Consider the following 18,301-nt stretch of genomic DNA (forward strand, 5'->3'; position numbering starts at 1 on the left):
CTCAGACGTTTTCCCTTCAATTTCCATGTATTGACTTTAAACTGCAGTTTTACAAAAACAAAATCTTGTCTAGAATTGCATCAATGCACTTTTGGCTTAATATTCCTCAAAAAACACGGACAGACACACAACTAGGAAGAAGCAGAGCCTTTGTGTTTCTATCGTATTTTTCTATCTGCTTTGTTTAGTATTCACAAACTGAAAAAACGCATTGTAGCGAAATAGAATGTTAAAAGAGGCCACACCAATACGACATAATGGCTGAAAGAGCCAGAAACAAAACCCTATTCATCTCTATTTTAAGACATCATAATTCACCGGTCATAACAGCTTGTACAACCACACAGCTTTGGACAAACATGAATTAATTTGAGCTGATTTGATTGATGAGGAAAGTTATTTTGCCTCCTGACCGGACCGACCTTTAAGGAAGGGAAAGAAGAGTCCAAAATAAAGGGAGCCATTATTGTTATAGCATTCAAGTTAATATGACCCTACTCTACTGGAGTATGAACTGCTTCACAGGAAAAACGTGGCATGGTCTGTAGTCAAGTCATGAGAAAAGAGTGGAAGATACAAATATCCTTCCATTAACTGGGTTAAGTTATTAACTGGTTAGCACAAGTACTTACTACAGTGGCTGAGAGAGCTCAAGTCACTGCAAATTAAGAAAACACATGCAAATAGAAAAAACACGTGCAAATTAAGAAAACCACTTCAACAATTTGACACCACGTGCTGCAAAAAGTCACAACACATACAAATACAGAAACACGCTTTGCAGTGCATGTGTCATCAAATTGATTGATTTCTTAATTTGCAGTGCGTTGAGCTGTCTCGACCACAGTAACTGTGACTACGACAATTTTACTGTTCTCGTTAATGTCCAAGATGTAAAGGTTGTTGTTTTGAGCCACATATAACATTTCTAATAAGCAAACTAAGATATTTCCCTGGTTCAAAAACATTAAACGAAGGTGTGTAAGCGTAACAAAATTACATTCATGGTTATCAGACAGTAGATAAAATAAAATGTTTCAAGGGAGTGTGGAGGCTAGTGCCTCTATCACCCAGCGTGTCCAAATCCTGCTCCCTTTCTCCCCGATACGCATTGACTCATGAATATTTCTCCCTCTCCATCTCTCTCCCTCTCTGTCCTAAGGCAAGGTGACACAGAATGCACTGAACAAGCTTTAAAGTGTATCCAGACACAGCTTGTCAGCTTTGAACCATACTTGTCGGACCATCTTTTCCATGCCCATCAGCCAGCGTTAGAGGACTCTTATCCTAAATTGATTCTGCGCAGCAAAGATCTATGGCGAAGAGCGTAGGCAACAAAGCAGCGACTGACAGCAGACTTGAGAAGTACTGAGGGCATGTGAAAAGAGGCAAGAGAGGGGTGGTAGCTAGATAAAACGGATGAGATATGACAGTGATGTCTTGTTTAGCTGCAGGGTAGAGGCTCAGATTGTGGATTTTCCCCATGTGTCTTTGCACCTTAGCAGCTCCTGTGCCCAGGTCTCCTGATCCTGCTGCTGGAAAAGCAAGTGATGATTCTGCTTTGGTTTCAGACCTGTGACCAAAGGTTCTCTCATGCTGATATAAACTAACATGATATGACAAGGTCCTGGAGCAATACACTGAACTATCACACCCTGAACAGTGTCAGCTAAACAGCAGATCAACTGTAAATGTGATATTCTGAAGTTTATTTAGCTTTAGCAGCAGAGGCTAATCAGATTATTTATGGTCAAATGAGTAGAAAGTTGTTTATTTAAATGTGGTGAGCTTTTTCCCTAATTCACATTATTGTAATAATCCACTTTTCATTGGTTATTCCAGCTTTATTCTAGCTAATATGTTTCATTGGATTTCTGTTTATCGATTCTATAAAGCAGTTTAATGCGGTTTCTGTCTGGAGATGGAATTAGATGAAACTGGTGCAAAACAACCATCAGCAGCAACACCCATATGCACCATCTGAACTGTTTTAAAGTTCCTGCAGTGTGGGTAGATATTAATCACCATGTTGATTTCTACTGTCATGTTAATTATGATTATTATTGAATTTTGGATAGTGAGCATGGTGTTAAACATCTGACATGATAATTACATCACAAGAATATGTTGCAGTATCTTGCTCAAGCAATAAGTTTGGTTATAGAAAGTAGCTCACATCAGGAGATAGAGCTGCACATACATGCAGTTATCAACATACTCTGATTTGCATGATTTAACACGTGTTATTAAAAAAGACGTTGGAAGTTGACAATGTGCCACTGATACCAATAGAAACATAATGAGATAATTAAAACTTAATGACTAAGTTTCTAACTAAATTTGTAACGAGTTAGTAAAAGATCTTTATTTTCATGTTATTATAAAATTATTGCAGCTCATTTAAGCTGCAGTTTTAGATGTGGTTCTGTTCAATGTGAGCAAATCACTGTACATACACATCGGTACATTGGACCAGGTGAAGCACGGAACACATCAGATGTTTAAACTCACTATTCTGCTCACACACTTTCTGAGACACTGCAGCTCTGCAGGGTAAAGAAGCAATTAACACGGAAAATGATTAGTCTGATTGAAGCAAGACAGCAGCAGAGAGGAAAATCATGCTAGAGTGTGAGAGATAGCAGGAAGAGCTTGAGGAAAAACTTCCCACAATGACTTTGTGACACACACATACACTCGAGTGACTGATTTCTCCCGGAGCCTTCGGGGGCCTATAGACCATGGCTGCCTTTAGAGATAAACCACCCTGGTATCTCTGGGAGATTTCACTTTCTTATAAGTTCCATGAAAGCTGTCGCATGCTCTTTCTAAAGTTAGGAAGATGAGTGCCATACTCTTTACTGGCATGCTTGAATTTAACTTTGTAGTTCACAGTTCATTCTCACCTTGTAGCAACTACACAGATTGCTGCTTTTTAAAAGGTTTTAGCGATGCTTTCCAATTACTGTGTCAAATGTGCTCCATATGGACAAAATACGTCGGGAACCAGACACAATGTGGATTGATTTTCTTAGCTCTTGCATTTCTCTGCCTCACACTTCCTGCTGTTTCGTTGACAGTATCCATACTGGTGTGGTGAGAGCCCATTTATCCTGGTGGCACACAGGTATTTCTCAGATGGTGATGAATGTGCATTAGGCATTTTCAACCGCACACCTGGGTGAGGGAGCATGTCTCCCGACAGACTGCATCAGCAAGAAGTGTTTGTGCTGATGGTGTGTTTCTGTGCGCAGGGAAGTGTGTTCACGTTGCACGCAATATTTCCAGCCACATTTATCATCCACATCCACAGATACTGCTCAGAGATCTGCTGTAACTGGGAAGATTTGAAAAATCAAAGTTATGATCAAATTAGTGTGAATGTACAGGTGACGCTGTGGCAACTCGGCTGTGCTAAACAAGACATGTTATCTTCAGTATTTAAAAAGTTTGTTCGGTTTAACATTAGGTGCTCGGGTTCCATTGTTTGATCCTTTTGTCACCTTGGCATGAATCAACATGACTTCATTATAACTTTCCCAAGATAGACACGGTTTGTAGCCTGAACGTTTATCACAGGAGGACTTGAGGAGATATAACAGAAACAAATAATGCTCCAATCATAAATTGTGCACCTTGGTTGCGCACCAGTTAATTGATAAGTTAGTTCATTTGGCAGCACTGTTCATTCACATTCATCCCTACAAACCACCTCCTATGAAACAAACAACAGAGCAACAGCCACCAAACAGTTCACGTCATCAGACCATAACAACAGCAGCAACAACAAACAAGGACATTTCATTAACATAAACCATCGACTGACAGTAAAGAGCTGAATTAACGATGGAATGTGTCATTGAGCAGCCTGCTATGGCTGCAGGTACTAAGTTTATTGACCTGAGCCTGTGTCCTGATGACTTTACGTTGAAGTGGCAGTTGAGAGGGTGAATGATGCCAAGTGCTATTGAGGTTGCAATGCGGGTAATGGGCCTTTAGTTGGGTTAATAGAGGTTGGGTGTGGGGATACATATCATTTTGTAACATGTGAGGTTTGTCCAGTTTGTTACAGAGAGCATGTTCAAAAAACAGGTGAACTGACTTACAACGAAGGAGACGATGAGAAGAGACCTGCTGCTTCTGCTTATGTTCCACAGAGTCTTGAGTTTGGACTTCCTGTTTGCATCCGCCTGCCTACGAGCCGGAGCGTCTGTAAGCCTGTTTATTTATATTAAAAATATCTTCACTACACCAACTTGCGTCCTGCAATCTTTTAACCGTATAGCAGCATGAAATGGACCAAAGAAAAATCCAGTTGCGAGACGTAAATGATGGAGCTGAGGCATTAACTCTACTACCTAAGGCCTTTACACATTATGAGGGGAGTTATGTGGACATATCTATCAGTATATTGCTTCTTCAGTTTTCATCATGTTTATTACTATTCCACGAACTTGGGTAACCTGTCCCAGCAGACTGAAAGCCGGAGGTTTTACTCGTCATATATTTGTCTTTGACGAACCCGAATACCAAACATATTTTTAAATGAGTTCATAACGGCTGAGCAAACCCATCTCTTGGTGAAGTTACAGCATCATTTGAGTCACACATCAGGTTCAGGTTACCTGTCTGGTCCCGTTCTGTTCTCCCAGGACCACACCTTTGTTGGCCACATCCTTGAAGGAGACGGCCGATGAAATGAGACAGCTCATAGCTGACAGGCCATTTGGCCCCATCAGGTCTTTTCCCTCTCTCCACTTGAAGACATATTGTTGTCCCATCACTCTGGCACTTCCTCTGCCATTTGATCCTCGGTGTCCTAATGAGAGCGACAAGGCGTTATACAACTCCGCCTAAAAATAAAATCAACCCCTTTCACAAAAATTCAAACTAATGGTCTTTTGCTATGCTTACATAATCAGATGAAAGCAAAGTTTTTAAAGTAGGTAATATTTTAATAGAATATTTATAAAAATCTTATTATATAAAGAGGGGTTGGCTGAATTGGCACAAAATAAAATCATTAGCTATTCCAACTGTGAGAAAATGTCTCATTGTTATGTACTATTTATAGCCGCTGTTGAAAGTGTGCAGCTTCACTGCCAGAGTCTCCCTTGGGCAGTGCATATAACATACACTGAGCTATGCACCGTTCACTGAGGCGTGAAAAGTGAGCACAGCGGGGCAGATGCAAATGTGTCTAAACAAGCCCCAAGTGAATTCTATACAGATGCAGTCACACAGGCAAGTAAAGGCACAGACAAGCAGCTGTGAACATGAGGGAACTTCCTGTGAACGTATAGATTTGAGAGTCTCTCACACATAACATACTGATGTCTCATAGGCTACACGCCCAGTGAACCTAAGGCAGTAAAACTCATTGAACCAGGCAAACAATGTCTTCTTTCACATTCTCAGGAGGCAAAATCTATTTAAGATGCTTCTTTTTCCAACCCCTGAGACTATGTGTCTCACTACTGCAATCTTACAAGTTCAGGTATTTCACCAGTAACAGTGGTTAATGTTGATTAACTGACATTCCTCTGTCAGTTATCGTTTGGCGTCAACTTGTCCCAACTTACTGCCGCTCTGTCACATTGACTTCCTGTTTTGGTCCCTCTTCACTACAATTTGCTTGTCTTCTGTAAATATACATAAATAAAATATGTTACAGATGGCTATAGATCACTGTCACATGTACACGGTTGGGATTTAAACCATGGGCCGTACTTGGAATAGAGAATAAAAAACTGGACAACTGCAATGTTTTAAAAACAAATCCCCTGTCTTTTCTCTAAATTTGTGTTTGTGTGCAACACAACTTTAACACATACAGCAGGTTTACTTGGGAGAAATATAAAGTTTGGTAACATGCTATGTATTGCATCATGTTGTCTGCCTCTTTACAAAACATGCATCTTCGAGAAACACCCAAACCACATGATGCCTCTTCTATTTATTAAACTTTCCAGTCTCAGACATTCTGTGCATCCTAAGCAATAATTCTTTCAATCAATTCACTCTATGGCTGTTAATTGTAAACATGCAAGTTGCAAGTTGTGTTTCTTTACATTTACAAATGTTTATTAATGAAAAGTGACTTCTGAATTGCTAGTAAGAGTTTGCATGCTGGGAAACAAGGGTCAAGTCACATTCACCCAAGATCTGCAAGTCACCATATGAGTAACTTATTTATAAGTTAATCTGTAACTTTAGATGCTGTATTTCTCAGTGGCCTCTTTTCTCATCTGCCTCGTATCATTAAAACACTGCAGGTTGATGGTTTGATTCAGTAACCTGACCCAAGAACAGTAACTCCTGTCACTGGAAGATAATTAATGTATAACCTAGAAACCATTAATTTATTCTATATCTTTTTTCACACAGTCCACCAACTTAAAGTATTTCATGATTTGTGGTTCATGTGAGGAAAACTGAGGGATAAATATAGACGTGAAGAAAGGAGAAACTGCACTCAGCTCAACAAGGCTCTGTTGGGTAGCATGGAAAACATCAGACACCCAAATCACTGCAAGTGTTGCTATGACAGCAAATCTCCATCTGATTAGTTCCGACTGCAAAAACATCTCCTGCGCTCATGTCATTACTACTCTGTCTAAGCCAATTCATTTAAATTCAGATCAGTTAAACCTTAAAACAAGGTACTTATTATGTCTCATGCATTTGGAATATTTTACCAGAGGTTCAGTCTTGTGAAGATTTTGCAATATCACAGTGTAACACGGCCGATTTTTCCACCAGGGCTGCTTTGTGATACTGGAAAACCACTCAAGGCATTTCTGAGAAAACCGAGGCCAGTGCCTGATAGTAACCTCTGTGAATGATCAACCAAGCACATCTGTGTAAATGGCGCTTTTTATTTGAGCTCCTGACCAGAATTGATCTTGAAGGCTCGACTCTCCATGTTACACACTCGGATTCCTGCAGGGATTCTTCTGACCCTCACATCAGGAATGGCTGACTTTGTTCTGTAGTTTCATTAACACAACACCATTTGTTTTTTGTATATATTTAAAGTATCTCTAAACAAGTAAAGACTTCCATCCATCATCTTCAGCAAAACAGACGAAACCATACATTATAAAAATCCATTAAAATGACCTCACTGTATATTGAAAGCATGTGTGGCGTCCTCAGATTTACACGTATTAATCATGCTGCTCTACCACATATTTCTAATTATTGGTTTCACAGTTAGATTTATATATTTAAATGTTTTCATACCCTGCAGCATATTTAGTGGTACCTGTGTTCTATTGACTGATAAATGAGAAATGGTTATGTCCGACTCTCTCACAGTTCCAGTTTGTGGAGACATGAATTAAACATTATTAAAATGACTTAAGTCTGAATTTCAATGACTTATTACAACAATCACAGCATCTCACAGGTTTAGTTTATGCAAGTTATTATATGAGTATAAGGTGAAGTATCCAGGAGATGCAGTCACAAGGCACATACTGTAGTTCTTTGAAAACATTTAGATTAAACATATATTAACAGTATAAGTGTGCAGAAAAGTAAATAATCAGAAATTTAAACCCAGTTCTCAACATGATGATCTTAAGTGGGAAACGCATGAAAGCGATATTTCTATGCACTTTGTCCACCCCAGTGCGCTTGTTAAGCCAAAAGCAGATTGTTACACAGCTGGGATGGTAGACACCCCCCTCCAAACTAGCACCCCCCGTCTCTAAGAGCATCTGCGGGCAGTGAATCACATCGGCAGCAGAGGGAGGAGGACGGAGGACAGGAGGAAGATCTGTGTTCCTCACTCTTTCTAAACTGCCGTGATGTTAGGAATATAATTTACGTTATTGACGTTTTAGATTTATTTCCTCTTAGATATTGGGTCGATGAGGGGACTTTACTGCTGCTGCTTTCGAAACGATTTGGCTGTATTCGAAATATAAATCAATTCAAAATGAATCATGGTCTGAATATATGCTTTTTTAAATGATGATTAAAAAAAGTGCATGCATCAAGATGCATCAATCATATTTTTGTAATCACACTGTAGCCTTCTGAAACGGGCACGAATAAAATCATGAGTTACCTTTAGATTCACATTCATTCTCATGTGTATAGTGGAGTACAAATCATATAAATGGCATGTTTGATTGCTGACTTTTTCTCTACTTGATACATGAGCTGGATACAGACAATTACAAAGTCAGATGACAAAGGCAAAAATGTGAAAAGTTATGGATTTCAGATTTAAAGAATAAGATCTTCTTGTACAAGTTTTGACAAAACAAACAAGACAGCGATGTCCATCCATCAATTTAGTGATTACACCTTGGATGTTGTTGGGAGCTGGAGCCAATACCAGCTGACACTGGCCAAAAGACAGTTTGGAAGTCTGTCACAAGCCTGAGACAAATTCACGCTCACATTCACACCAATTAACCTCATCTGCATGTCATTGGACTGCGGGAGGAGGCGGGAGGACCCAGTAGAAAAACCCACACAACATGCAGGGAACAGGGAAAACACACAAACGCCACAAAAGAAAGGCCCCAGCTGCTTCACACCCTGAACCTGCTTGCCCTCGGTGCAGTGGCACCATGATGCATTAATCATGCCCATCCATCTCTCAGCAGCGATGTCCTGCTCCGAGGCTTCATAATCCCCGGCTGACGCTCTCTCCTGCATTGTGAGTGAAACTCTGGTGAAAGCTCAGCGATGTTAACCAACCACCCGATTCAATGCATCTTCCAAGTGCTTTATGGAAAACAGATGACAACCCTGCTGCTGTCACAAGTGCCTGTGTGCAGTCTGCTGTATTAACATGATGTCACACAGGAGTGTATGTGCGAGAGACAGTAGTGTTGAGGTGTCTCTTGATAGTAATCTATCACATAGTCAACCAGCCCTGTGCTGTGTGTAGCATAACGCCCACCTTGGTATTCCATGCACATAAATGCATTAGCACACACAAAGACACACACACACACACACACACACCACCTTGAATTCAGATTCAGCAGACTATGGGCACAGCCAGTGATGTCACCATACATCTGGCCATATGCAAAGTGTGTGCGTCTGTGTGCGTGTGTGTCCAGGGCTGAGTAATCTGGGCTGTCATCACAAATGCCCGGCTGGATCCATCCATCACACTCTCCTTTATCCTCCACAGACGCGGATCACACACGCGCCATCGACTTCCAACTCCAATTCATCATCCTGAGTCAAAGTGTTTAACTTGCCAAGAGTCCCCTTTGCTTCTCTGCGCCACTGTTGGTATTGTTTTACTTCTGCGAGCCCACACCTGAGGCTGACTCACATCTGCACGCTTTGTGCCACACACACACACACACACACACACACACACACACACACACACACACACACACACACACACACACACACACACACACACACACATGCAAATGACAGGGTGCAACTAAAGGAAGGAAAGTGGCTGGGGAAGGAGGGGATAAAATTCCATTTACTGGCACAAACCAAACATTTTTTTTATGTTAGCTGCACAAAGGAGTCGTTATCACCCCTATCAGTTTGTTGGTTTATTTGGAAACAAGATTACACAGAAACAACTAAACGAATTTCGGGGGGGAGGATGCCGTGTGGGTCAGGGAAGAACCCATTACATTTTGTTGTGGATCCAGATCAGGGGGCACTTTCTTTAAGATGGTAAGATAGGGCCTTCATAACCAAACTTAAACATATTTAGGGGACCGATATCTATGAGACTCTGAAATTAGTTGTGGCTGAATTGAAATTAAGGGGACTGTTGGGCCTTAGCAGTATAAAATTGTTAATATTAATTATATAAAAATATATTCACTGGTCCAAACAGGGAATTATCTGTCAACTACCAGTATGTAGCTAGGTACATCTATATATTCCATCACAGGTCTCGTCTTAGAAAACCCCTACGAACACGAAATCTGGGGGATTCAACTTGGGATGTAACTGCTGTGAGATGAGAGAGTCAGATGCTGAGTCACAATGTGACTCTCAAAGAACTGCTTTGGTTATCCTATCATACACACAAACTCAAAGCCTGTCAAGAGGGACAGAGACCTTCACTTCTACATCTCAGGGTTTCAGTGGAGACCAAGACAAATGTTTATAGTATATATATACATATATATGCAAGTAAAACCAATTTCTGCCCCTCCTACCTACTGCATGCGTTGATGCATTTAGAGATTATGTTAAGAATTTGGTCATTACGTCATCTAGAGAGGGTATGAAAGCTTAATGCATTTGCAGAGTAGTAGTAGTGGTTTTTCATTTACAGCAATTACTGCCACGCTGTTTGCTCGCTAACACCACAAAATTCCATGAAGTCAAATTTGTCCTTTGGCAACTGCATCGTGTGTCCTCTGCTTGGATTTACTGTCCACCGCCACATTATGTAACCATCTTTGGGGACAGTTCCTTCCGGCACTGTTTACAAACACACTTGTGTGACAGAGGATGACACAGGAAATGGGAACTTGCCGTTCTCTAATTTGTCGCGCTCTTAAAGAAAGGCGAAGCACACTCCTCTCGTTCGCTCAGGCAGTCTAGATGATTGCCAGTATGATGGTGTAATTACAATCTGGAGTGCTTCCTGCCAGAAGAGGTCAGGCTTGTTGATCATTTCTGGCGTGGCCAGCCAAAGACAAAGTCATGAAAAAGTTAACGTTGGGGAGTAAAGGGAGAAGCATGGAGGAGTTGGTTGGTGCTGACAAAAGGAAAACAACATTTCTGAAACTGTAAAACCTCGTCTTTGCTTTTAGACGGATGATCCTACTGTAAACCACAGACTAAGCTCCTTTCCACTGGTCAAAAAACGTACTAACATCTGTCTTTTGTCTGCAATGAGAATGGATTTAATCTAAATTCACTCCCGGGTCAAAAGACTCAGCAGTAGACACAGGTTTTTATCTGGTTCCGATCGGCAGTGGTACAAACGTGACACCCGGGTGAATGCACTGATTTGGGGAGACAGTGACGGGGGGGGAAAAACCAAGACACAAACTCCTCTATGGGAAAGGAGTCAATTACCTTTTTTATCGGGTTTACCCACGTTTAAATATCCTGCGTATACCAAACTAATTTGGATTTATTTGCATATATCCACCAAGGATAACACCCTATTGGGCCAGGTTAAAGAAAATGAAAAATATTTCCTGGGTCGACTCGTTTATCTGGATCCGCTTCAAATTGTAATATGCTCTTCCTTGGGTCACGCTCCATCCCTCCACAACTTTTAATGAAAATCTGTTTAGTAGTTTCTGAGTAATCCTGCTGAGAGACAAACGTCTCATACAAACGCCAAAGAAAACCTCCATGGCAGAAGTAACTGTGCAACGAAAACAAATACTCGTAATGAGATAATACCTTTTCTCTTAACATGAAGCCGTCCTTATTGATATTACTGATTATATATGGATGTAAAATACTGGCTCTGTAGGACTTTTGCAGGCCTGCCAATTTAGATCAATTTCCCCAATTAATTTCTCTAGGAGGCTAACCAGAACTATTTCCTATACTTATATCAATATACCTCCTATACCTACACTTTTCTATTCTATATAGGAAGATGTTTCTTCAGGCACTTTTACAATGGCTAAACATGCAGAATGGTTTCTCCGCAAGGTTTATAACTAAAATTATTTAAAACCTAATAGTTAATTACCTAGCAACAAGGGCAAAACTTTCAAGTAACTAATTGCAATTGAATTTACATACATCAGATGCATTAATCACGTTCAAGAAGATCCACTGAAGAGTTGATAGGTTTGTTGTGATCGGTTTGTTATTTCTCATCAGTCGTGGAGTAGCTGTTTCTTTCTCATTTCAGAGCTCTATAGTGATTCAGAGATGAGGAGTCACACATTTTGTATTTAATGACACTTTGCCCAAGAGGAGTCAAGTTATTATCGAACACCCCGTGTCATCGTCTGAGGCACATGTTTCGTTTGCCTAATGAGGCCGTTTTGTTGCTTCAGGGATGAAACTCCTGGCTCACAACAAACGAGGCTCATTTCTTCTTCTCTCCTCGTCCTATTTTACAGATGCACATGTTGACTTTGCAGACGCTTCGTCAACCTCCGCTCCTCCGTATTTAAATGCACCAGTTAAACTCTTCAGATGAAAACTTTTCAAAACACATTTTTAGAAATATGCATGATGCTATGTTTTGGCCAAGACAAAAGCATATAGATGCACTTTTATGGCTGAATCTGTCTGTGAGTTACATGTGGTTCCACAGGCAGCAATGCATGAGTTAAATTTACACTTTGTCAGCAGAACACCAACATCATAGGCACCACATTCACACTGGTTCCCAGCACAGACAACATTATTGATGACTGAGTAAAACTAAAGGCAAAAAAAAACTAGCTCCTTGTGTTTTCATTTCCAACTCCATTCTATTCATTTTTCATACTCCTCCATTTCCCCAGCACTTCTTATTATCAGCCCCTAAATGCAAATACGCTCCATTTTTGTACCATTACAATAATCAGCCACACGGATGAGAAAACAGAATAATTGTTCCAGTGACAGAACAATTTGTTGTGAAATGTTAAATGAATCAATTTGCATTGTGGATGACATGTGTTGGATATGATGAGGATGTAAATGAAGTAGAAATTAAAAAATGGCAAGCAACCCATACATTTCAGAGTGTCATTAAAACGGTTACTGCATACGAGCGTTCGTTTTTTTGTGCCCTTTACATGATGGAGAAAAAAAACTATTGGGGCTAAATAAGCAGTCAACGCCATGTCTGAGCATTTACACCTTAACACTGCAGTGCACAAATGCCGGTCTGAAGAAGAAAACAAATTCCAATAGCCAGGGTTTGTGATGTCACAAAACTGACAAACCAATCCTGTCAACTTGTGGGTAGGGCTCAGAAGCTGGAAACAGCTCTTGCAAGAGGGCGACTTGTGCCTCAATTTTATGTGCGAACCCGACCAAGCCAGAGAGAAAACTAACCAAGCCAGATTTTGTGTCTGAACCTGAGACCAATGTTTTCCCTACAGTCATATATAGTGTATAAAATCCAGTTGAACGTCCCAGCCAATGTGACCAAGCCCCAGCAGACAGGCTCGGGACGGGTATCCACACTCTAGCTCATAACACTGCAGGTGAGCCTCGAGTGCGGGGTGAGGGTCCATATTAGCATATTCATAGATCCCTGTCAAAAATGAGGAAGGAAAGGGGAATTTTTAGGGGAATATGTAATTTTAAAGAACAAAGAAGAGTACAGTGTGTTAAGAGTGTAATAAGCCGCTGGAGAGGGACTTAAACAGCTTAAAAAAATAAAGAGACACACAAACCAGCAATTTGCATTCTGGAAATTATAAGTATAGTGTCATAGTGAGTAATAGTACTGCTTCGAGAGGATACACACATACAGCAGTACACATCCCTTGTCAGACCCTTTGTTTCGATCGTGTAAAAACTGGTGAGGTCGTGTGCATGCGTGTTAAAAAATAGCTGCCAGCTTTATGCACATTACCATGAGGGATGCTTCTATTAGGAAAAGCAGCAATAATGAGAACACTTGTCATGTAACATCATTATTGTGCAGCCACCCTGCGTCGTATCGCATGTGACTGCCTCAGAAAGTGTGGATGGAATGATGGAAATTGAGGAAAACCTTATTATCTTTCGTCTCATAATGTTGTAATATCTGTTAAATTTGGGGCTTTTTGAGAAAAACTATCCACTGAATTTAGTAATTAAGAGATAAAGCACTTAGAAAATGTAGTTACTCTGACACACATCTTCAACTCACACTCCCCTAAGACATCAACCACACTAAGCTGTAACTAATGTGTGCCAATGTAATGTGTACTTGTTCTGTTGTGATGTAAAATCCTATTTTGTGCCCCTTTCCAGCCTCATTACACACTATCTACCTTTATTTACTCCAAATTAATTATCTTAAAAAAGCAAAAATGAAAACCTACATTGCAAAAAAACCTTTATTCACAATCGCATTACATATTCTGGGTCTTCCTCGCTTCCAACACACAGAACTAGCCATGCATGAAATGTTCTCCCAGAGACCCAGAAAGGCGGAAAAATAACCATCAACAGTCCTGCGTTTCTGGAAATAGCATCTGCAATTAGTTAGATACATTCACTGCAGCTGCATCAGCACACGGCAGTTTACACAGCCATCATGCAAAACCAACGTTATTGGTTATTCACTGAAATCTGTAGTAACCAATCTAACTTGATGGGTGTCGCGATATAAAGTCTGCTCCCCGTCAAAGGCAACCACACCTCTACCCACTACCATAACTAGTCAATCCATCATATTTATTCTTTTGGCTTCGGGACAGCCACACACCCTCTGCCAGTTCCTTAGTTCTCTCTGACAGCTTCCATTCTGCCCGGTAGCGTAAATCATCCCTTTCCTTGCCCGAATCCACCAGCTCGATCTTCAGGAACATTTCTTTCTCTAAGATCAGAGACGCCAACACAGAGTCTGTAACTTGTCTGGCTCGAGGCAACCTGGGGGAGGAACGAGAAACCCCGCGACGAGGGGGTGGGGCGCTCTTAACCACCCTGCTCCCGACTTCCTCTTCGTGATGTTTCACCGATGTCACTTCTCTGTCGTCCGAGGTGGATGTGCTCGAAGAGCTCTGATTGGATGACTCGGAGGTGGAAGACAACTGCGTGTCCTCTGATTGGTCGAGGTCCAATTGATAGGCTAATTTCCTGTTAGTTTGTCTGTTGATGGACAGACAAGGAGGCCATCGGAGGGAGAGGCACCTTGTCATCGCCAGCCACAATCGTTGAGGCCTGAACAAACCTGATCTTTGCGTTACATTTGTGTCACTGAAGTTGTCCCGTTTCTCCAATCGCACGAATTCTGCTGCTGATTCCGTCGTCACCTGCTCCGTGACAGGTTCTCCTTTAGAGTTCTCTGGTGAGGGTTCTTCTTCCCCGTCCTCGTTCCTTTCTGGCTGTAGCTGCTGATCCTCTCCAAAGCTGAACGAACGGCTGAACCTCTGACTCCTCTTCATCGCACTCTCTGCCTCCGTATCTGAATCTGACGACGAATCTTCACCTGATGAACATCCAGACGGTGACGACTGTTCTTCGGAATCGGTTAACCATGGCCGTTGACCCTTTTCAGACTCAGAGGAGCTGCTCGCCCTCTGGCCTTTCCTCATACTTGGGCAAACAAATCCTCTCCTTTGGCTTAACGTCTCGGCCGTCCAGTGCTGCTCCTCTTTCAGATTGACGGGGATGAAAAGAACGTAAATCGAGGCTACCACGAAAACAACAACAGCCGCTCTGCTAGCATGGCACTTTCTGACATAATCTGTGCTTCAAGAGGCACAGCTTTGGCTCGGGAGATGGGCAGTGATGACGCCGTGATGTCATGTGCACACGCTCGTGCACACATGCAGAATCCCCCACATGGGTGTGCGTTCACGCTCCAGTCGGTGAGCGGTGACTTGCCTCAGAGGGAAGTGATGTCACATTGCATGTCGTCGTACCTAGCCTCGAACCATGTGTCTGCAAATAGTCTGTGTCTGTGCGAGAGCCCAGATGGCGAAAAAAAAAAAAAAGATGCCCTATCCCCTAATTTGACCTAGATGTGCACAAGGGGGATATATTTTGTTTTTGTTTTCCCCCTGCTCATCTTGTTCCAGTTCTTTAGCTCTTTGAATTGCATTGGTATTTTACTTTCAGAAAAAAAGTAAAATCCTCTATGAGTACAAAGTTGGACCACGACAAATCTGCAAATACTCCCACCAGCCTGCAGGTGCTTTGTACGTGCAGGACATGAGTGTACGTGTGTGTGTGGGTGTCATCTCCTCAGTGAGTACCTCCAGTCCCACGTGGACAGTGATGTTTGATCACCCACTATCTGCTCTGCTTCTCCATTTATGGCTGCGGCGGCCGCTCGGACCACCCGTCTCTCCGTTCGTTCAGTGCACACCTCCTTACCTCACCTCCGGGCAAAAGAGCACTAACCCCCGCTGACTCCAACCTGACTTGCCTTATCACACACACAGAGAAATACATACGTAACTGTCAGAGCTGATGAAATCAGTTTTTATTTGAGGGAGGCTGCAAGTCATTGACACCAAGAGAATGTCACTGTATTGATCAGAGCCACAAGGGTATGGGGCCAATTCCAATAGTGTAGTGAAAAATGTCTGATACTGATATATGTAACAAAATTGGCAAGGATTTCTAAGATGTTGTTAGGGTAATTGGGGCTTGATGTTTTTTTAATATAAATATAAATGTTTCGAGAAATAAAAAGAAAACAAATGCAACCAACTATACAGAACTTGAATTAAGAAAACAAACATGTAAAATGTTGATCTTCATGTAAATCTTTACATGTAAAAACAATCTTTTCTGCATAGCTTACTCTGTAAAAATTAAAGTTTGCATATAGGTGCATATTGCAAATATAAACACTGATTCCAAGATGTCCAGGAAACGCTCATATCTTCGGATATTTAGTGGTTGATCTCTAGTTATGATCTCAGAAGCAGCCCAAATTAACATACTAATACTTGTGGTGATCAGCGATGTCAGATGCAAACCACTGTTCCATGATAACTCAGTGGGACGTCATTGTAAGAATTGCATGCCCTCCTTTTCCTTCACACTAAAACCAGTTCCGTGATAAACAAAGCCACACACACTGTTCATTTAGTATGAAAACTTGAGGCCCGTGAAGTTGATGTTTGCATGTGCAGCACGTACAACAGAGCCTCGTCTCACTCCCATTCCATGTAAAAGCTTTTAATACAAGAGAGAAAGGAGACTCCCCCTGGGTCCTGTTGTATCTGAGTCATCGATGCTACGTCAGGAATGCAGTGGTGGGACAGAGGGAGAGAGAGAGAGAGAGAGAGAGAGAGAGAGAGAGAGAGAGAGAGAGAGAGAGAGAGAGAGAGAGAGAGAGAGAGAGGGAGAGAGAGCACAAAAATATGTAGAGACACTGCCGCTAATCTAAAATGTCCCCTGGCTGACAAAAGCAGAGCTTGGCCTAACACCGTGTCCCCCTATAGTAAGAAACTATGAGAGTGGGGCTGCACTTTTTGCCCGGGCTGTCCCTCTCTGTTTTTTGTGGCTGAATAATGCATCAGACAATAGTAGGTGTTGTGGAAGAACTTGACTAAAAACTGAATAATTAAAACTCTTTATCTAAAAGTCAGTGAAGGCACTGGAGGAAGAAGCTTCCACTTATTATCACAGAGGAAGGAACTGAAGAAAAAAAAAGAAGTAAGCAGATTTTTAGTTTTCTGGATATTCCTAAGGTTCGTTTTATAGATATATACATAGATATATACAGATAGATTCATATACAGATTCATATACAGATTGATTGATATACAGATAGACATACAGACATACAGACAGATATACAGATAGATAGACAGACAGATAATATAGATGGATAGACAGACAGACAGACAGACAGACAGACAGAAAGACAGACAGATAGATAGATAGACAGATATAGATAGATATACAGACAGACAGATAGATAGATAGATAGATGGATAGATATACAGACAGATATAGATAGATATACAGACAGATAGATAGATAGATAGATGGATAGATATACAGACAGATAGATAGATAGATAGATAGATAGATAGATAGATAGATCGATAGATATACAAACAGATATAGATAGATATACAGACAGATATAGATAGATATACAGACAGACAGACAGACAGACAGACAGACAGACAGACAGATAGATAGATAGACAGATAGACAGATAGATCAACATGAAAAGGAAGTGTGAAGTCAGTAGTGAAGGTGTAGGTGTTTGTGTTTCAATGGCACAAAGAGTTGTTTCAGGTGGAACTTCAATTGACTTCAGCAGCAGCACAGGTAAGAAGTGGGTCTGCAGGTGGGAACAACAACGTGGCTGCCGACATGAAACATTCATACGAGCTTCGGACAGAAGCGGAACGTCTTCCCGCTCTCGCTCCTATTTCTGGAAAAATTCATCCATTATTCACACACACCGAGGAGGCGCCATTAAACTCACCCCGAGGTTCTGCTGGAGGCTCCCCGCCATGTCTGAGCAGGTGAGGGGGAGGAGGGGGGGGACAGGTGGACCGCAAGGGGGCGCTGTGGACTCACTCACTCTCCCCCCCTCCCCACGCACACACTCCACGAGCTGCGAGCGGAGGAGAACATGTAACGCGACTTCTCATTGGCTCGCACGCCGCAGCGATTCCATCAAACCGGCGCCGATTGGTCCGCTGCCGAGGGGGGGGGGCGTGGCCGAGCGAGGCATTTCATT

At 41.7% G+C, this 18,301-nt stretch overlaps 1 protein-coding gene across 2 annotated transcripts; it reads right to left on the minus strand.

The window, feature by feature from the left end:
- Window positions 1-4,610: 4,610 nt before the first annotated feature.
- On the minus strand, window positions 4,611-18,246 carry LOC117770614. 2 transcript variants are annotated; one of them, XR_004615426.1, is made up of 2 exons: window positions 18,044-18,080; window positions 4,611-4,819 (listed from the first exon to the last, which is right to left on the minus strand). XR_004615426.1 is itself a non-coding variant. In XM_034600244.1 (2 exons), the coding sequence occupies exon 2, from the start codon at window positions 15,177-15,179 to the stop codon at window positions 14,286-14,288; it is 894 nt and encodes a 297-aa protein (XP_034456135.1). In that variant the 5' UTR covers window positions 15,180-15,238; window positions 18,044-18,246; the 3' UTR covers window positions 14,020-14,285. The 2 variants fall into 2 exon arrangements, 1 of the variants encoding a protein (XP_034456135.1); XM_034600244.1 differs by lacking the exon at window positions 4,611-4,819 and adding an exon at window positions 14,020-15,238 and having other exon boundaries at window positions 18,044-18,246.
- Between the last annotated feature and the right edge of the window lie 55 nt (window positions 18,247-18,301).

Source organism: Hippoglossus hippoglossus, chromosome 11, assembly GCF_009819705.1.
Source record: "Hippoglossus hippoglossus isolate fHipHip1 chromosome 11, fHipHip1.pri, whole genome shotgun sequence".
Classification (NCBI taxonomy): Eukaryota; Metazoa; Chordata; class Actinopteri; order Pleuronectiformes; family Pleuronectidae; genus Hippoglossus; species Hippoglossus hippoglossus.